The sequence below is a fragment of the Sus scrofa genome, chromosome 2 (assembly GCF_054392235.1).
Source record: "Sus scrofa isolate SSC_HxYL_T2T_F1_AM1 chromosome 2, Sscrofa_HxYL_maternal_Yorkshire_Landrace_v2.0, whole genome shotgun sequence".
Taxonomy (NCBI): Eukaryota; Metazoa; Chordata; class Mammalia; order Artiodactyla; family Suidae; genus Sus; species Sus scrofa.
This window is the reverse complement of record NC_139384.1, coordinates 128,004,778-128,025,205: the sequence shown is the minus strand read 5'-3', so window position 1 is coordinate 128,025,205 and position 20,428 is coordinate 128,004,778. Positions and strand designations below refer to the sequence as shown.

General features: G+C 42.2%; 1 protein-coding gene, 2 long non-coding RNA genes and 1 other non-coding gene across 12 annotated transcripts in view; 2 read left to right on the top strand and 2 right to left on the bottom strand.

Annotated features, from left to right (window-relative positions):
- Positions 1-11,059, bottom strand: part of LOC146405682 (uncharacterized) — a 327,565-nt gene extending 316,506 nt beyond the window's left edge. For 2 of the 4 annotated variants that reach the window (XR_014838568.1, XR_014838567.1), the window contains exon 1: positions 10,798-11,059. This is a non-coding gene — a long non-coding RNA (uncharacterized LOC146405682). The remainder of the gene's footprint in view (positions 1-10,797) is intronic. The other 2 variants (XR_014838566.1, XR_014838565.1) reach the window with 1 other exon arrangement.
- Positions 11,060-11,062: 3 nt separating this feature from the next.
- On the top strand, positions 11,063-12,721 carry LOC100518827 (uncharacterized). Its single transcript, XM_013995035.3, has 3 exons — positions 11,063-11,717; positions 12,138-12,212; positions 12,566-12,721. The coding sequence occupies exon 1, from the start codon at positions 11,063-11,065 to the stop codon at positions 11,501-11,503; it is 441 nt and encodes a 146-aa protein (XP_013850489.3). The 3' UTR covers positions 11,504-11,717; positions 12,138-12,212; positions 12,566-12,721.
- LOC146405681 (small nucleolar RNA SNORA13) lies at positions 11,923-12,057 on the top strand. Its single transcript, XR_014839266.1, has one exon. It is a non-coding gene; the product is annotated as a small nucleolar RNA SNORA13 (small nucleolar RNA).
- A 2,324-nt stretch (positions 12,722-15,045) lies between the features above and the next one.
- Positions 15,046-20,428, bottom strand: part of LOC100739170 (band 4.1-like protein 4A) — a 269,965-nt gene continuing 264,582 nt past the window's right edge. For all 6 annotated transcript variants that reach the window (XR_014838559.1, XR_002342067.2, XR_014838558.1 and 3 more), the window contains 2 exons: positions 20,035-20,116; positions 15,046-15,706 (listed from right to left, as the gene is read on the bottom strand). This is a non-coding gene — a long non-coding RNA (band 4.1-like protein 4A). The remainder of the gene's footprint in view (positions 15,707-20,034; positions 20,117-20,428) is intronic.

Genomic DNA, 20,428 nt, shown 5'->3' with positions numbered 1-20,428 from the left:
GGAACAGCTCAGAATTCTCTTTCAGTGGTTAAAATAAACATTAACATTAATGTACTAAAGCCACTCATTAGAAACCCAGGTTTTGGGTTTTGTGCTATTGGAGATATTCTGTGCCTCACAGGAACACCAGTCTCACAGAAAATCTTCCAATGCTGTCTGCTCCCCCAAAGAAAGACTCTAGCATCATGGAAAAGTTACTGATATAGAAACAGATGTTCCTAAAAATACCCCTGGAAATGTATGGATATGAAACACATGCCACATATATTTAGTTATAAAAATAAGAAAATCATATTTTTATCTAGCAACTATTTATTTCCAGAAAGTGACTAAGCACTGCAATCAAGTCATACCTGACTTTTAAAAAAATTAAGACAGATTGAGCTGTCTATCCCACAAAAGAAGTGTCTATTAATAATCCAACTCCAATTGCTATGTATATTTCCTGGCAGGCTGGCTCCTGACTAAAAGCACCAGCTTTATTTTCCTGATTGGCTTAAAACATATCATTCTGTGGCATAAAGAATTTTATCACTGAAAGATGTTCACTGTTGTCTGGACTGAAATAAATAAGATGTTCTTCTGAGATACTCAAAAGTAGCATATCAAAACAGTCCCTTCCTACACAACCTTGACCAGATTTAAAAAAAAAAAAAAATCAAAGCATCACCTCTGAAAAACTAGCATAAAACTAGGTTTAAAAGACACCTAGGCAAGTGAGTGATTCTATTCAAATATGGATTTTCGATTGCTAATTTCATTCCAGTTAAACTGTGATTGAGAATACGCATGTATAAATTATAGTGGGGGGTTTGTGCTTGGCTTGTACTGCCACCTGGTGGTTTCCTGCTTGTACTAACACAAAACTCAATAAGGAATTTCTTCTACTAGCAATCATTTAGCAGTTTCTTTGCAATATCAGTCACTAACAAGTCAATACTTCCTGTAAAACCTCTAAAATAGTGGTTTAGAAGAGATTTGACTTAAAATATTTGGTAAATAAGATGAACCATATATCATTCAAACACAGTAAGCATAATGATTAGTAAATTGATAATAAAAAATATGTAGGAAAAGAATTTAAGTCCCATCACGCCCCAGAATGAGAACAAAATGAAAGAGACAAAGAGCCCCCCTAAACACAGACCTGCCTACCTCTTAGTTAAAAAAAAATATATATATATAAATATCAGAAAAACCAACTGGAAATCTAGAGGTCAGTTTGTATTTATACAAATGAATAGTGTTACAAAAATATTTCTCATAGAATTCCTTAAGGTATTGATATGTTTCAGAATTCATGTTTCTCTTTTGTGAAATAATTTTTTTGTCTTTGGTCCTACTGGGTATTCAGTAGCCATATGAATTAACATGAATATTTTATTATTATTATATTTGTTATAATTATATTACACAAATTTGGCCAAGAGATATATGAAATTACTTTTTTTTCTTTTTAGGGGCGCACCTGTGGTAAGTTCCTGGGCTAGGGGTCAAATCCGAGTGGCAGCTGCTAGCCTATACCACAGGGTTAGGTTAGAGTTAGGGTTAGGGTTAGGTTAGCAACACCAGATCCAAGCTGCATCTTCAACCCACATCTCAGCTTATGGCAAAGCCGGACCCTTAACCCACTGAGCAAGGCCAGGATTGAACCTGCATCCTCATGGATATAACCTTGGTTCTTAATCTGCTGAACCACAACGGTAAGTCCTAGAATGTCTCTTTAACTACTAAAGATAAAAATTTTGGAGTTCCCACTATTGTACAGTGGGTTAAGAATCCAACTAGTATCCATGAGGATGAAGGCTCAATCCCTGGCCTCACCCAGTGGATTAAGCATCCATCGTTACCATGAGCTAAGGCACAGGTCAGAGTCGCCAATGGGATCTGGCATTGCTATTTCTCTGGTACAGACCAGCAGCTGCAGTTCTGATTTGATCTCTATCCTGGGGAAGTCCATATGCCACAGGTGCAGCCCTAAAAAAAATAAAAATAAAATCTGACTGTAGTGGCTCCAGTTGTTGCAGAGTTGCAGGTCGATTGATTCCCCCACCCAGCACAAGGGGTTAAAGAACCTTCCTCTGCCACAGCTGCAGTCACAACTATGGCTCAGATTCAGTCCCTGGCCTGGGAACTTTCATATGCCTCAGGTGTAGCCATAAAATAAAAAAAAAAAAAAAGAAGTTTTAAAGTTGCCAAATCAAGATTACCAATTATTTACTTATTCCATGTATTTATTTTTAAATAAATATTACTTATTATTTTGAAAGGCAATATTTTCTTATGGCCAAAAATTCTCTACATATATCATTATTCACTGTAACCAGTTTCTTGCAGAAACAGCCATTACGCTTAGTAAGTCCTTTCTACAATCAAACTATTATTTTCACTTAGCCTATTATTTGATTTTTTTCCCCTCAATTTAATTCTTTAAACTAGATAAGGCTTATTTTTATTCATATCAGGTAATACTCTTTTTTTTCCCAAGGTGACAAATCACTCCTGTTAGAGACACATGTGGATTAAGCCCTCCCTCTTCTGCTGATGTGTGATGTTTGCTTTAAGACATATTAGGATTTAACATAAAATACAAACTGTTTAGAAGGTCTACGTTCCTTTCCATCCAAAGGGGAATGCCTATGCCAATACCATGCTGACAATTATTTTATAAAGTTGAGAATGTGTTTTCATATTTAACGTTGCAATATGTCTAATATTTAGTTTAAGGAAGGAGTTCGTCCTCCACCATTAATCTTTTCTAAATTGTTCTGCCTAGTCTCATCAATCTCTGACGCCAAATGAAGTTCAGAATAATTTTGTTAAATTCCCCAAGAATTTAGCCAAGTTACTTTAATAAAGAGACCCTCTGAGAATTATTTTGGGAAGAATTATTACCTTCGCAGATAGGTTGTTAGTAGAAAAAGCAGGATTAGTGGTAAGCCTTCCAATGCTCTTAAGCTGGATGGCTTTTCAAGGAACAAATTGATGAAGAAACTCAAAATGCATTCTGTGCCTGCAATGTGGTGGGAGATATGCAGAGAAATTCCCTAATGCACAATAATTAAAAATGCTGGAGAAAATGTTTTAAAATATCATTCTAAATGCATGGCTGAGTTGGATGAAAAATAAGGGATGTCCTCAGAGGTCACACATAAAAGAGAGCATGAATGCAAAGCAAGTTCTGGTGGTGGCGTTTGCCTGGGATACCTACATACCTAGCCTTGGAGGCTTAGAGCGTAGGCTTCACAAGGCCATATGGGAGTCAGGAGATAAGACATGAGATGAGCAAGGTGGAAGTAGAGGTAAGGACCCATGCATAAAGTTGTGACCCCCAAAAGGTAACATCCTTGGTAAGTGAATTGGGGGGGGGGGGTTCAGTCATCCTACAGAGAGAAATAGTGGAGAAAATTTGCCCACACATTATGAAGAAGGGTAAATGGGGGAGGGGATGTGTTTCCCTCGAAAATGACTAGCACCAGTCCCCCTCATGCAGGGAGGGCACACCCTATCCTATGTGGGGTGGATGGCATGGTCTGGCAGTGCTTCCCATTAGTAGTGTCCCAAATGCCCAGCAATACCAGACATAAATCTTTTCTACAGGAGCAGACACAAATGATTACCATAACTTAATTTCCAAAGAACATATGCTTACAGCTAAAAAAAAAAAAAAACCTGTAAGAAAATAAACAGGAGCTCCCGTCGAAGCTCAGCGGCAATGAATCTGACTAGTATCCATGAAGACACAGTCTGATTCGACTCCTAGCCTGGGAACCTCCATGTGCCTCGGGTGCGGCCCTAAAAAAAAAAAAAAAAAAAAAAAGGAAAAAAAGAAAAGAAACAGCATGTGACGGTGAGTTCAGAGTTAAATTGTGCCAATATTTGACCCTGAGGATATAAAATAAGTGTTTAACACATTTCGAGAAATAAAGGGAGTAATAGCAAAGGAACAAAAGACATCATTAATAACCTACATCTTTGGAAAAGAACCAAAGAGAAATCCTGGAAAAATAATGTGTAATAACTGACACAAGAAACTCAGCATTAGGAGCTGGCTCATGACGGCAATGTCAGAGGCTCCTGACCTCCCATAGACACACCAAATCAACAGCTACATACGAAATAATTCCCTCAGAAAGAAATCCAGAAACCACCTGATTTCTACACATTGGGCAAACGAGGAAAAACCCACATCAAACTGAGGAGGAGTGGCTGAGAACCAATTTCACCATAAACCCCATTCCTGGTGCAGCAATGGCCCAACCGGGACGGAACTCACAACCCCCAGCTTCTCCCTGAGGAGTGATGGGTTTAGGCTTCATACCTAGTACCCCAACTTTGAAGACCTCACCTGAGCAATGGGTGCCTAAAACATCCATTTTTGAAATGCCAGAGGGGCTGGCATCCATGAGAACCACAAGCCACAGAGATCTAAAGGATAGCTCAGATCTTCTCAGTTTCTGTTGTGGCTCAGCGGAACAGAATCCGACTAGTATCCATGAGGATGAGGGTTGGATCCCTGGCCTTGCTCAGCAGGTTAAGAATCCCAAATTGCTGTGGCTGTGGTACAGGCCAGCAGCTCCAGCTTCAATGTGATCCCTAGCCTGGAAACCTCCGTATGCCACAGCTGTGGCCCGAATAAATAAATAAATAAAAGTTCAGAAAGGACTCACACAGAGTCACCCTGGCTAATCCCCAAGGGCCAGCACAGAACCAGCAGACTGAACCTGCCCAGTCTTTCCAAAAGAGGCTATTTGCATATAATAGGTATGACCTGAGGAGTAGGCTTCTAATCTAGCACATACCCAGGGGCTGCCTATATTTTCACTCCCCCTCCCACAATTACTGTTTCTGACATCTTTCTGTTCTGCATATCCCTTAACTACTTATTGCAGATATAGATGATTTTACTACCTTTGTATTTTAGCCTTACTTCTAGCTTTGTACATAGCTGACTTTCTACTGCATATTTGCCTTTGCCAGTGAGTTTTTCCTACTGTGATTTTCATGTTTCTAGTTGTAGCCTTTTGTTTCTGGCTTAAGAGAAGCCCCTTCAATATTTCTTGTAAAGCTGGTTTGATGGTACTGAACTCTTTAAGCTTTTGCTTGTCTGTACAACTTTTTATGTCACCATCAAATCTGAATGTAAGCCTTGACAGGCAGTGTATTCTTGGTTGTAGACCCCCCCCCCCCCCGACACCTTTTCACCACTTTAAATATATCGTGCCACTCCCTTCTGGTCTGCAGAGTTTCTGCTGAAGAGGCAGTTCATAGTCTTCTGGGTGTTCCTTTAGAGTAACTGTTGCTTTTCTCTTACTGCTTTTAATAGTCCCTTTTAATCTTTAATTTTTGCCATTTTAATTAACACTCGTCTTGAGTTATCCTCTTTGGGTTGATCTTCTTTGGGACTCTGTGCTTCCTGGATAAACAAACTTTAAACCATGCAGAATGGATACATCCCTCGGAAGGATGACTTGTCAAAGGATGACTAAATAAGAAAAAACCTGGGAGTTCCCGTCGTGGCGCAGTGGTTAACGAATCCGACTAGGAACCATGAGGTAATGGGTTCAATCCCTGGCCTTGCTCAGTAGGTTAAGGATCCGGCGTTGCTGTGAGCTGTGGTGTAGGTCGCTGATGTGGCTCAGATTCTGCGTTGCTATGGTTCTGGTGTAGGCTGGTGGCTACAGCTCCAATTGGACCCCTAGCCTGGGAACCTCCATATGCCGCGAGAACGGCCCAAGAAATGGCAAAAAGACGAAAAAACAAAAGAAGAAAAAACCTCTACAGTTTTACAATCGTTAAAGAAATTAATTTATTAGTTTAAAATCCTCCTATAGGAGCTCCCCTTGTGCCTCAGTGGTAATGAAAACTGACTAGTATCCATGAGTATGTGGGTTTGATCCCTGGCCTCACTCAGTAGGTTAAGGAGCCAGCATTGCCATGACCTGTGGTGTAGGTCGCAGATGTGGCTTGGAGCCAGTGTCGTGGCTGTGGCGTAGGCCAGCAGCTATATCTCTGATTCCAGCCCTAGTTTGGGAACTTCCATATGCCTCAGGTGTGGCCCTAAAAAGATAAAAAATAAAAAAATAAAATAAAATCTTCTTACAAAGAATATACTAGACCCAGATAGTTCTAAAAGTGATGTTTATTTATTTATTTTTTTGGCTATGCCCCAGGCACACAGAAGTTCTCGGGCTAGGGACTGAACCCACACCACAGCAGTGACCTGAGCCACAGCAGTGAAAACACTGGATCCTTAACCCACTGCGCCACATGAGAATTCCTCAATACATTTTTACCAAAAATAACAACAAAAGTGCAGGAAATGCCCTGAGTTACATCACAAACCCAACTAGTAAAATTTTGGAAGCATCATGCATCAGCAAATCAAAAAGCATACCAAGAGTCAATGAAGGGGATATGCCGCACAAACACTACTGGTGATAAAAGCAGCACTAAAGATCACCCTCAGCCTGACTCATTCTCTGCCACATTCCCATAATGCCTTTCATATTTCATATTGCCCCTTTTTCCCTCACAGTTTTGTATTATGAGAACCAAAAAAGCTGAGAAAACGTTAAACGATCCATGGAGAAAGAAGCAAATCAAGCAGTAAAGCAGTAACAATGAAAGTGAATATATTATTTCCAACAAAGCAACTATTTATTATACAACTATACTGTTTGGTAATCAGGAAGCAATGTTATGGACATTTACAGCCTTATGTTATAGTTTACTGTTTAAAACAGGTTTGTTTACTATATCACATTTCAGGAAATTGGTTTGGGTTAACAAGTAGCTCGGAGTTCCCATCGTGGCTCAGTGGTTAACGAATCCGACTAGGAATCATGAGGTTGTGGGTTAGATCCCTGGCCTTGCTCAGTGGGTTAAGGATCTGGCGTTGCCATGAGTTGTAGTGTAGGGTGCAGACGCGGTTTGGATCCCACGTTGCTGTGCCTCTGGTGTAGGCCGGTGGCTACAGCTCTGATTAGACCCCTAGCCTGGGAACCTCCATGTGGCATAGGATCGGCCATAGAAAAGACAAAAAAAAACAAAAAACAAGTAGCTCATTATCATTTAACCATTTAAAATGAAGGGAAGTAGGCTCCCAGTTAATGTTTTTGAATAGAACAGCTGATTTTCAGAAACAAATTACTAATATTAAGTAGATATCTGTATAGTTCTAACATCGAAACTATCAAAGACCACATAAAAAAGATATCCACAGTCCCTTCTTGTCCGTAAACATAAATGCAGTAATTCTAAACAAAGTATTTTTTGAAATGACAAATATGGTATCTTCCAGAAATGTTGAGATTGGTTCAATATTAGAAAATGTATTGATTAATGCAATTCACCTCATTAACAAATTATAAGAAAAAACTCTATGTCCATCTTAATAGAGGCAGAAAAAAATTTAATAAAATTTGACATCTATTCAAGATAAGAAAAATAGCAAGCTAAAAAAAGGACACTTCCCTAACCCAGTAAACTGTAAGAAATAAGCTTTCAGAGCATTCCTTTAAAGTCATGAACCAAACAAGGATGTCTATCTGCACGCTGGGCATTCACACATTCACACACACACACACACACACACACACACACACGCACGCAGTAGAAGTAGAAAGGAAGCTGCAGATATGATTGCTTAAAGAGAAATCCAAAGAAAAACTACAAACGGTTCTCAATCACAAAAAGTATTATTTAATATCTACTGGCTATTAAATCAGATCCTGGAGTTCCCGTCAGGGCTCAGCGATAACGAATCTGACTGGCATCCATGAGGATGCAGGTTCAATCCCTGGCCTCGCTCAGTGGTTAAAGATCTGGTGTTGCTCTGGCTGTGGTGTAGGCCAGTGGCTATAGCTCCAGTTTGACCCCTAGCCTGGGAACCTCCATATACCTTGCGTGTGGCCCTAAAAAGACAAACATAAATGAATAAATAAATCAGATCCCTAACACTAAAAAAACCAAAATGTCAACCCCATAATGATTAAGCACTTTAAAACGAAATGTGCATACCTTATCTGCAAAATCTTACTTATGCTCCTGATGAGAAAATTAGTGGGACAAGGAGCAGAATAAGAAAAACAACACACTTTTCACTCTCCACTCCTAACAGTGTGTTATTCGTTTTCTCCTGCTGCCGTTAACAAGTTAACACACATTTAGCAACTTAAAACAACACAAATTTATTATCATAGCTCTGTTGTTTGGAAACCTGGCATGAGTTTCACTGGGCTAAAATCAGGGCATCAGAGGGCTGTGTTCTTTTCTGGAGATTCCAGAGGAGAATCTGCTTCCATGCTCACTCAGGTGGTTGGCAGAATTAAGTTCCATATAGTTGTAGAAATGAAGTCTCTGTTTCCTTGCTGGCTGTCAGCTGAGGGCCATTCCCAGCTCCTAGAGGCTGTCTATACACTTTGGCTTCAAAGATCTTCCTCCTCCATCTTCAAAGGCAATGGAAGTTTGTCTTCTCCAGCCTTCTCTTCTGCCCCATCTCTGACTCTCCTGTTTTCCTCTTCATTTTTTATTTTCTCATCTCTCAGTCCCTCACATTAACCACGTGGGCAAAGCCCTGTTTTACTGCGTAATGAAACATATTCACGGGTTCTGGGGATTAGGATGTGTGAAGGACCATTACTCTGCTACCACACCGGACAAGGAAACTGAACGTGTCCCATGCTCGCACTCACTCTGTATGAAGCTTGAACATCCTTCCACAAGGCCATCACTCCAGCAGGCAAGGATGGAGGGGAAACTAGGCAGAAAATATCCCCTATCATTTTCTCATGTCCTTTCTGCTTGCATTGGCTTAATTACTGGATTTTCCTTACCAGGCTACGTGAGGTCAAGGCAGACAGGACGATGAAGAATTTAGAATTAATTTCCTGACACCAACATTAATCCAGTAAGTGAAACACATGTCTCCCCTCTATCTATTCTTGAACCATCCAGAGTTTAGGGAAGAGGTATAAGGGGCACATAGGAAAGAATCAGGTCGGAACAAAATGTCAAGCCCTTAAAAAAAACCACGCACAGCAACATAGTCCCCTGCCCCGCTTCCTTAAGAAACTCAACCCACCAAGGTTCCTTACCTGCGGTGGCAGTAAACAAGAAGAGTCAGGCTCATGAGAGTCATTAATTGGGTGTCACTATGTACTAACCAGTGCTAGATGATTCAACAAACCTGCCTTCATTCTTTAAACCTATGTGGTACATGGGTAAAGGTATTATCCTGCACAAGAGGAACCGTGGGCTTACAGAGGTGATCATTTACCCAAAAGAACAAGAGTGAGAGCTGAATCTAAACCTAGATTTGCTAGCTGCTCCAGCCCAAGGAAATTTCCCGACTTTCTCTAGCAAGAAGGTAAGATTGAAATTTGGTATAATCCTCACATTGTACCTTTCAGTGTCTTTCAGTAACACTTTTTGAGGAGTCCCTCTCCTTCCCCAACCTTTCTCTCCCCAGACATGAGAGAGACTTCCTAGTGAAGTCCTTAGAGTTCTTTACCTCCCATAATCATTACACATTTACTTCTGGATGGTCACTGTCCCTACTGTCCCAACATTGATGTTATCATTCAGGCTAATCCTGGTGTGACGACCACTGGGCTATGGGCTTGCATTTTATGTTTTCTTCGTCCTTCCTTCCTTTCCTTCCTCTCTCTCCTTTTTTTTTTTTTTTTTTTTTTCTTTCCTCCCTCCCTCTTTTTCTTTCTTTTCTGTTTCTTTTTGCTTCAAAGAAACAAAGAAAGGTCCTGGGAGGTGGTCCCTGAATAAGTCTCTACTAGGATTTACAGGTGCAGGGAGCCCCAGGTGCTACCAGTCAGCCCAAATGACTGCAGCCTCTATCCTTTCAATGAGGAATGGTTATCAGCATAAAGCCAATTAACCACCTCAACTTTCTTTCTGGTACTGATCGCTTCTAAAATTTCAGCATAAAATCCCAACTCCTTACCACAGGTACAAAGCCCGACAGGATTTGCTCCTGCCTGTCACCTACATTGCATCTCAAGCCGCCCTGCCCTCCTGCCACTGCTCCAGCGACACTGGCCAAGGCCTGCTTCTGAGCACCTGAAGTGGGACTAGTCTGAACTCAAATGTACTGGTAATATAAGATATATACTGGACTTTGAAGACTTAGTACTAATAAAAAAATGCAAATACATCATCAATGATTTTATATTGATTACAGGTTGCAATGACAATATTGAGCACATGGTGAATTACTGTTAAGATTAATTTAGCTGGTTCCTTTTTACCTTTTTTTGCGGCTTTTCCAACACTTAAAATAACATTCATGGAGTTCCCATTGTGGCTCAGCGGTTAAGGAACCCGACCAGTATCCATGAGGACACAGTTCCATCCCTGGCCTCACAAAGTGGGTTAAGGATCCGGCATTGCCATGAGCTATGGTGTAGGTCACAGATGCGGCTTGAATCCCAAGCTACTGTGGCCATGGTGAAGGCCAGCAGCTACAGCTCTGATTCAACCCCTAGCCTGGGAACCTCCATATGCAGCGGGTGCGGCCCTAGAAAAACAAATAAAATAAATATATAAAATAATATTCCTTGTTTGCACTAGATTCCTACCAAACAGCGCGTCTCTATCACATTTTACCCCCTTTTGTTTCTTTTTTGGTACTTACACTATCTGGACTTAACAGTGTCCATGTTACCTGTTTTGTGTCTTTCTCACGCAACTAGTCTGTCTCATTCACACCTGACTGCCAGGCATTTAGAAAAGAGCATGAAGCATACTAAGTACTCAATAAATATTTCTGAAATTAATGACCTTACTCTTCCTCAGCTGGAGACGGTGAGCTCTGTCCTCCCTCAGAACACGAGGTCTCAAGTCCTTCGGGCTACACCCGCAGCTCAGCGGTGACCGTGTGCCCGTAACACTGCGAAGAAGGGTGGGTGGAAAGTCACGCTTGATAAAAGCTCCTTCGGCGCCGGAAAAACTAGTTGCACGATGCCTCGGGAGTCGGGAGTTCAGCGCGCGAACACGCCTTTCTCACAAAGCTTTCTCATGGAGCCCCGCCCCTCAGCCAATCACTATGCACTTCGCCCTCCAGCCACATGGTGGCGTCTCGCGGGGGCGCGGCGGTCGATGGTACAGTCCATTCTCCCCCCCTCGCGCAGTGGGTCCTTCCAGTCATAGAAAAGCATTGTGGGAAGAGTGCGCGGCCTTTCCACCTTCGGCGTTGCGTCCGGATGTTCTGTCCGGGAGTTTCGAGGATGGCTGCAGCCTTCGGACGCGTGGCCACATGGCCTCTGACCGCCGGGGCCCCGGGCAGGAGCGCGCGGCCGCCTTGAGTCTGGTGAGGCCCGCGCCGCAGCAGTTCCAGGGCCGAGAGTCCCCGGCCCTAAATGCGTGGAGGGCAGCGGCCAGTTCTAGCTCCCGCCACGTTGTCGATGGGACCTCAGGAGGCCCCGAAGTGGCCCCCTGCCAGGGCTCTCTCGCCAGGAGCTGGAGCGATGGCTTGGGGGGCGTTTGAGTTTCATAGACTGTATGTCAAAGAAATTTTAATGGAAGTGGAGATTTCTTGGCTCTGAGAGGAAAAGGCCACGCCGTGTAACTGCACCTATGTCTGCCTGCCAGTGTGAAATCGGGTCAGCGCGGAAGTGCCGTTTAAGGTCTAGATCTTCATAACTTTCAGGATGCAGAACTTGGATTTTAAGATGCGGAAATTAGTGTCACCAGCTTTGGAGGTGAGTTTTAATGTTTGTGTAGAAAAGGTCAGTTGCTTCGAAGTTTGACGATATTAAAAAACTTAGGCTTTTGTTTCTGAGTCGTAAAGGAGAATGTGGAGCTGCGATTAGTTCCCCTCAGCTCTAATCAACAGAACAAATCATCGCAGTTGCTTTGGGGTCTGGAACTTTGGGCCACACAGCATTGCTTCCGCGGTTTTCTTGCAGCCTTTGTGTTGCCCATTCACTTTTGGCAACTAGTGAATGTGGTGTCAAAAAAGGCAAAAATCAAACACTTTTGCAGCCTTTTACTGCCTTTGTATTTGATATCTTCGGTGTAGGAGCTGCTTAAGTAACAGTTATGCTCATGTTACTTGCATAAGTGATTTTGATTCTGCCAGTGTTAGGTGTTTCTCTTAACCGGTTTTAATTTTTGTTCAGCTGAAAGATGGACGCTTGAAGCATAGACTCGCTAGCTTAATACATGACTATGAGGAAGCAGAAAGATGACCTAAGGTAAGTTGATACTTCAGAAAGAGAAACTTTCTAGGTTGGGGTGCCTTCTCTAGTAGGTATTAGTTATTAATTGTTCATTATTTGTTTGGTAGTATTAGTACTGCTATATCTGTAAGCAGTTGTTTACTGCAGATGGGATGGCCTCTTCCCAGCTTATTCATCATAAAATCCTAAGATACATGCGTAGTAGCTAAATTTTAGAAAACCACTCTCCAGATAATCAGGCATGTTTTATGTTGACATTTAAAGTCCAGAAGTACATACCTTGATACAGTGCAGAAGCATGTACTTCGAGTTTGTGGCGCATGTAAAAAAATGTTTACCTGTTAAATTGAGTACTTTTTTTTTTTTAGGGTGTCCTTGCTGAGGAATTTGACGACTTGATCTTCAAGAGTTGGTTAGGGTTATGTAAAATTTTCAAGATTACTAAAAATTACTGCTTTTTGAGCAGTCCATAAATGTACACATAAAACAGTGGGGCTATAAATAAAATGGTTTGTTTCTCGGAAGTTTGTGTGTTAACTGCCAGGAAGTAGCGTTCTTTCACTGAAAGATTACGCGGAATCTCCCTCCCGCTCCCAGCAACTCCAAAATTGTTAACACCTCAGCTGTTAATATTCTGTGATGAATCTGTCACTGATAGCCTTATAAAACACAGGCTTATGCTAGGCCCCAAGGAGAATTACATGCTTTCTTCCAATGTCTGATGCATGGTGAACTGAAATAGACCAGTTGGTTTCTACATCACAGGTGTGCTTACTTTGTTACTGAATTTTAAGTCAGCAAATAACCTTCACTTTGCAGGAAAGAACAAATGGTGTATTCAGGCATTCAGAATATTTATTGAAAGCACTGCACTAGCAGCTGGGAACACAGTGGTGGGCAAACACAGTTCCTCCCTTTGGGAGCTTTCCGTTGAATGGAAGAAATGTCTTCACATCAAAACTTCGTTTGTGAGACAAGTCCTTTGCATGATAAGATTTGACCAGAAACCTGAGAAATGGTTGAGACTAAGGGTAGTTAATCATTTTTACAAGGCAAAACTGACCCTGTGCCATGTACAGTGGCCTGGAGCTAAAAATTGGGTATGACTGAAATAAGTCCAGATTTCTAACTTGGAGGTTTCCTTTAAGTGCCCTCATTAGACAAGAGTTGAATGCTTAATGAAGCTGGAAGGTGGCCATTATGGGAGCTGTGGATATTATCAGGCTGAACAGTTAAAGAGGCCAGACCACTTAAGGCTCATTTTAAAGCAAAGGGAAATCCATGACAAATGCACACTGCCGAGAAAAGGGGTGCTGGTGTGCCAGTCTGAGGCTGCTATGGTTGTAAGAGATGATCACATTGGACCAGGATGGTAAAATCAGGAAAGAGATGGTTGAAGCTATAGTAGACAGGACCTGGTAATAGAGGATGTGTCTATAATGACTGCTAGGCGTATAGTCTTGTACAATCCCAAGTAGTTAATTTGAATTGTCTTAGATTTCTAAGTGACCCCTTGTCACTATATTGGCTTGTAGTCTTAAACTATAGAAAAGCCATGGGAATAAATGAAACCCACTGGGGCAGAGAAATAGGGACTGGGGTTGAGAAAATTAACTGGTGAAGTAGCATAGGGTGAGCTGCAAAGGACAGAATGGTAGGAACAATGGGAAATAGAACAGTGACATGAAGGTGATGTTAGGTCTGCTGTCCTAGAGAATCTGTATTAGAGATGGTTTGGGATAAACAGAGATTGAGAATGCTGGCTGCACCATTCAGGAGACAGAATGGGTGAAAAAAAAGTGGTAGTTGGGGAAGGATATTTGGTTGGCTTACTTTTTTTTAAGGGCCGCACCTGTGGCATACAGAAGTTCCCAGGATATGGGTCAGAATGGGTGCTGCATCTGTGACCTACACCACAGCTCATAGCAACACTGTATCCTTAACTCACTGAGCAAGACCAAGGCTTGAACACACATCCAATCATACTAGTTGGGTTCTTAAACCCCTAAGCCGCAACAGGAAGTCCAGTCCTACTTTTTTTTTTTTTTTTTTTTTGGTCTTTTTAGGGCCGCTCCTGTGGCTCATGGAGGTTCCCAAGCTAGGGGTCCAATCAGCTACGGCTGCTGGCCTATACCACAGCCACAGCAACGCAGGATCCAAGCCTCTTCTTTTTTTTTTTTTTTTTTTTTTTTTGGTCTTTTTTTTTTTTGCTATTTCTTGGGCCGTGCCCTCGGCATATGGAGGTTCCCAGGCTAGGGGTCGAATCGGAGCTGTAGCCACCGGCCTACGCCAGAGCCACAGCAACGCGGGATCCGAGCCGCGTCTGCAACCTACACCACAGCTCACGGCAACGCCGGATCGTTAACCCACTGAGCAAGGGCAGGGATCGAACCCGCAACCTCATGGTTCCTAGTCGGATTTGTTTCCACTGTGCCACTATGGGAACTCCCAGGCTTTCATTTTTTTTAAGTAAGGGTCTTAAATAGGATCTAGCTGAGAGGAAGAGGCTGACTATATTAATACAGCAGAGAACAGGGGTAAGGAGGAGATGGGTTCCAAAGCACAGGTAAAGGGACAGGAGAAAAGGAAGGACTCGGTTGATGGCAGCCATGAAAAGGTTTAGCTGTGGATGTCCCCTAAATGAGTATTTCCCCTGTAGACTTCAGTCATTTGCAGAGAGAAAATCTGAAGTGGTATTTAGGGAGAGAGATAGCCAGGCAGGCTGTAGGGACTATTTGAGGTTGAGGTCATGAATTTACAAGCTGAGGTCAACTGAAATCCATACCCACATGTAGCCTTTTTTTTTTTTTTTTTTTTTTTTTAAAGCACAAGACAAGGACACTAGAAATTTAAAGCAGCACTTAACAAAACTTTTTTTAACATTTTAAGTCAGTGGAACTTAATGCCACAAATTACAGTATTACAAAGAACATAAGAATAAAAATATCTGCAGTGTGAAAGTGATGCCTCAGTCATGTATCTGTGCACAGGCAGAGATCCACCCAGAGTTGAGAAGAACCTTTTCATCCCACTTGGTGTACTGCTGCGCAGCTAGCCAGATGCAATCCAGGATTCCAGAACTTTGATCAGAAGCATCTGGTCTTGGCTGTGGCAGACACAAAATACTCAGTTTCCAGGAAGGAAAACATGGCATCAAGTGGATACGTTTTTACAAGACTACTATCCTTCCAGTTACCAAATAAAAAAGCCCTTTAGGCACAAATATGCTGTAGTTAAACCTTTAAAAAATGGAATAGACTCCATTATTTTCTTCTGAAGAAACACTTCTGCACGTCCAAAATATTTGAATAATTCACAGTTTCAAAGTAAAAGTGGCACACATACCCTTCCCACCTCACACCCCAAACCCTTCACTGGGATCAAGTCTCTATCTTGAGGCGTGAAGCTTGGATAGTTTTTATTGTTTTTGCTGTGTGTTTTCCAGTCAGGTTGCTTGTAGATGTCTGAGATTTTTCTTCAATCAGGCTATCTTTAGACCCACTTCTTCTCTAGAAGAGAATATATAGAAAACAAGATTCGAGAAGACAGCCAAATCAAAAATAACTAAGGTTTTCTTAGGTTTAAAATATCAACTTTTATTTATTTTTTCCTTTTTGGGATAGCATGTGAGACATATGGAAGTTCCCAGGCTAGGGGTCAAATCTGAGCTTACACTTGCCGGCCTACACCACAGCCACAGCAACGTGGAGATCCGAGCCGCATTTGCAACCTACACCACTGCTCATGGCAACGCCGGATCCTTAACCTACTGAGCAAAGCCAGGGATCAAACCAGCATCCTCATGGATACTAGCCAGGTTCTTAACCCTCTGAGCCACAACAGGAACTCCTCAAGTTATATTTAGAAAAGATTCCTAATACCAAAAGCTGTTCAAATATTCCCTTTAAATAGTTAATTATGGGGAGTTCCCTTTGTGGCACAGCAGAAATGTATCCAACTAGGAAACATGAGGTTGCGGGTTCAATCCCTGGCCTCGCTAAGTGGGTTAAGGATCCAGCGTTGCCATGAGCTGTGGTGTAGGTCACAGATGCAGCTGGGATGTGGCATTGCTGTGGCTGTGGTGTAGGCTAGCAGCTGTAGCTCTGATTCGACCCCTAGCCTGGGAACCTCCATATGCCAGTTACATGCATAATAAACTTTATTCATGAAAATTAGGCATAAATCCATTCCCTAATTAAGTGCCACTTCCTTTGTAATTATTGCTAAACCAGGTTCTCAGGCTTCCCACTTTTCCATGGAGGGGCAGAGAGATGAAGAGAAAGAAGATGGGGTAATTTATAATCTTCCCTTATTATATTTGCGCTAGTCATGGAATGAAATCCCTACAATACAATGCCCTGCAGGGGCTGGAGCTCCCTGTCAGCTGCGGGGCATGGGGCGGGGGGGATTTGGATGGGGACTGTCATGGGGAAATGGGAGTGGAGCTACCTGAGCCTGAGCCTGACACCCATCTCCCACAGTTACAGGTGGAGTCCCTGAATGACACTGAAGGTGCTTCACACAGCTCCCTCCTCAGCTAAACCTTCCTGCTCTAGAATCCGTTTAGAATTCACCTGTCAGTGGATCTAGCTAACAAGCATATTTACTTCCCTGAAAGTATCTTTCCAACATAATGAGCTACACTCCAGAATTCTATTATTTTGAGATTTCTTTGGGCTAAAAATAAACCATCCTCTGAGAAGTCTTTCATCTGTTCCTATGACTGGCTTGATTTGTTTTATTCATATTCAAAGAAGCACTGATGAAACAATTCAATGCTAAGCATGGGGAGTATGAATCAAGATAATTTTAGAGTGTGAGACATTATCTGTTTGGGAAGGAAGATGTCCAGGAAACAGAGGGATAGGACACCAGAACATGAGAGAGTCAGGACAGGAGAACTGAGAGCTAATATATCAGAAGGGTCACTACTGTGTAAGTTTGTAAGGACTGAACCTGTCACTTCCACCTGCAAACCTCAAGGGAATAAGGAAAATGAATCAAGGTCCCTAATCCACCCCATGAAAATGCAAGAAGAGGTGTAGACAGGCCAGGCCACTGCCAGAACGCTGGCATCATCCTGGAACTTAGGAAATAAAATTTTCCCACTTGCCCATGTCACTAGCATCCTTCCTCCACATGGTAACCAGATCAATGGTTTCCTTTTGGCACTTGGAATAAGAAAGGATAAAATGCAAACAAAATGCCACTTACCCAGTGGCATCTACAGCCCCGAATTAATTATGACTTCCTTCTTCCTCGCTCTGCTCAGACCTCAAACACCCAGGCCTTTTCCAGCTTCAGCATGTCCCCACACTCTTCCCTCTGCTTCCATCAGCCTTCCCCCCACACTCACTTGGCTGGCTCCTTCTCAATGGCGAGCTTCAGCTTTATATGTCACCTTCTGAGGTGGCCTTTGCCCTATCTGTCTAAAGTAAGGTCACATGTTCATTTTCTAGCTCAGGCCTTTGTTTCTTCATAAGGCCTACCTATTTTTTTTTTTATTGTTTTACCTGTTTTATGTGTTATGTGTCAAGGCTGAGTGAGCAAACATTTTTTGTAAAGTGCCAGATTATGGACGACTTCCTGTCCCTACTGTATATTCTTGCCCCCTCTTTCCCCAAACAACCCTCTAAAAACATAAAAACAAGTATTAGACATCTGGGCAATACAAAGACAGGCAGCAGACTAGATTTAACCCTGGGCTGTAGCTTGCTAACTGCCTCAATCAGTGCCTTGTCACTCCTCAGATGTGCTCATTAGCTATTTGTTGAATTCAAAATCAAAGGTGTCCTAGAGACAAGCCTAGGATCAGTGCCATTGATCAGAAGAGGCATGAGTTGTTCTCACATGCAACAAAATGACAACTATTCTTTCAACATTTTCATGTGTCTAATTTGTTTTGAAATTCCTCAGTGATGGTGATTAGGGAGACTAGAGTAGTTGGAAAAGCAAAAATACACTGAAATTCCCATTTGTATTGAAGGCAAATTTAAGACAAAAAAAAAAAGAGCTCTGAAAAATAACTGGTGCTTATTAATCCTCACAGTAACTGTAAGAGGTAGATTATTATCTACACTGCATAGACATTTAGCCTTAGAAGTTAAACTGTGTTCAAAGTCACACAAGTGGTGTGTGGAGATGAGACATCAATGCAGATCCTGTCTAAATGCAAAGCCTAAACTACCGATCATGAATATAATTTTTTAAAAGTGCTATTGCCTTGAAAAAAAAAAAAACTGGACAATCTACTAGCTCTCCGAGATTTATCTAATCAAAAATTATGCAGATTTTAGTGGATGTTGTGGTTAACTAGCCAGCTCTCCATTCCAGAGTGGGGCATTCATTCCCCAGCCACCGGGTGTGGTGGCTGCCATACAGCTCAAAACTGAGCCCTCCTCAGGAACTGCCACGCGCTGGTCTCAAGTCACCTGCTAGGTGGTGAGTGTCTGCAGGTGAAGACACAGCCCCCTTGTCTCCAGGTGGGATGAATCAGAAAGGTCATTTCAGCTCCAGATTCCCCAGGGGATCGGCTGATTCCTTTACTGGGACTGTACCACTGAGTTCCACCCGTGCCTACCTTGCACTCCCCAAAAATTGTTGCTCCAAAGAGCACTTTCCAATAAACTTCTTTCTTTTTTTTTGTCTTTTCTAGGGCCACTCCCACGGCATATGGAGGTTCCCAGGCTAGGGGGTCTAATCGGAGCCTAAGATGCCAGTCTACGCCAGAGCCACAGCAATGCAGGATCCGAGCCGCGCCTGCAACCTACACCACAGCTCACGGCAACGCCAGATCCTTAACCCACTGAGCAAGGCCAGGGAGCGAACCTGCAACCTCATGGTTCCTAGTCGGATTCGTTAATCACTGCGCCACGAAGGGACCTCCTCCAATAAACTTCCTTCCTGCCAATGTCCACCTCAGAGTCTCTTCCTAGGGAACGTAACCTAAATTACCACAGGCTTTTTCTATCCTTGATCAAGTCATTGACAAAAAAGGGTCAGGACAAGCACAGGGCAGTGTGTGATGGATACACTAGAGTCAGGGTTTTCAGTCAGGCTGTCCATGAACTTTTTGAATTGTATGCTTATGTGCATTAAGTATATGGTCACATGCATGTTTATGGGACAGAGACAGTAGTCACAATGGTCTTTTCAAAAGGATCCACGATCCAAACAATCCATGGAAACAATGGGCTGATACTGATCCACTGCCTACATTAAGTCTGTATCCCAAGGAATTGTTTAACCACATATAAATCCATCCAACAACCCTACACAGCCTCCATGTTTTTCTGTCTCATTAAAAAATACACCACGGGAGATGATGTCAAACACCTTGCTGAAATATGTTTGCTACAATGCTCCCCTGATGGATCTAGGAATCCAGCTGAATGCTAAGTTGATCTTGTTAAGACAGCTAGATGCTTTGCTATGCCCCTGAATTCCCTTTTGACTAGATTTTTAAACATTTCTGAACAAAAGTAATCCTCTTTGATGGAGAAGACAAACAAAACAGGACTTGATTAATTCTCCGGTCTGCAACCAGTTAAATAAGTAAAGCCATTTAAAATAAGTGTCTTTATTCTGGCTCTAAACAATCTTTGTTACCTTGTTATCCTTAGCCTTGCCCCAGGCCTCAGATCATTTTAGACCCCACACAACCTCTGGCTGTCACTCCTGACATCACCCTTCCTAGGTTGTGCCTTGTCCTGATCACACACCCTCCATCCTTCTCCTTTCATGCTTTGTACCTTTTTTTTTTTTTTTTTTTTTTTTTTTTAACCACAGAATCTAGTTATCAGTACCAAGACCTTCTTAAAACTTTATTATTACCTACCTGATGAACTGTGGAGCCACCAGAACCCTGAGCATCTGAAGAACGGGTCACAGGAAGCGGAGGTACAAGATCCGTTTTTGAACTGCAGAGAGCGAGTTTGGGAATTAATAATTGAGACAGTACCTAGGATCACAATTTGAGCTGAAAGAGGGCTACGGCAAAGTAGGCATGCATTATGTATCTTTGTAATCCTGCCAGTGCTTCACACAGCCATTTCATAAATGTTTGTGAATTAAGTTCGACAGGTTAAGTAACTTGCACCAAACCACAGTAAATAAATAGAAGAACCAAGAATACAACATAGGTATAGTTCCCAGGTGCTTTTTTTTGCTGTGATAGGTGATATAAGTGGTTTCTTGATTTGTTTCTAGAGAAACATTTATTGGCCATTTAT

Bases quoted from the DNA above. Each gene is read 5' to 3' on its own strand.
- LOC100518827 (XM_013995035.3), top strand. From the start codon at position 11,063: ATGCACTTCGCCCTCCAGCCACATGGTGGCGTCTCGCGGGGGCGCGGC.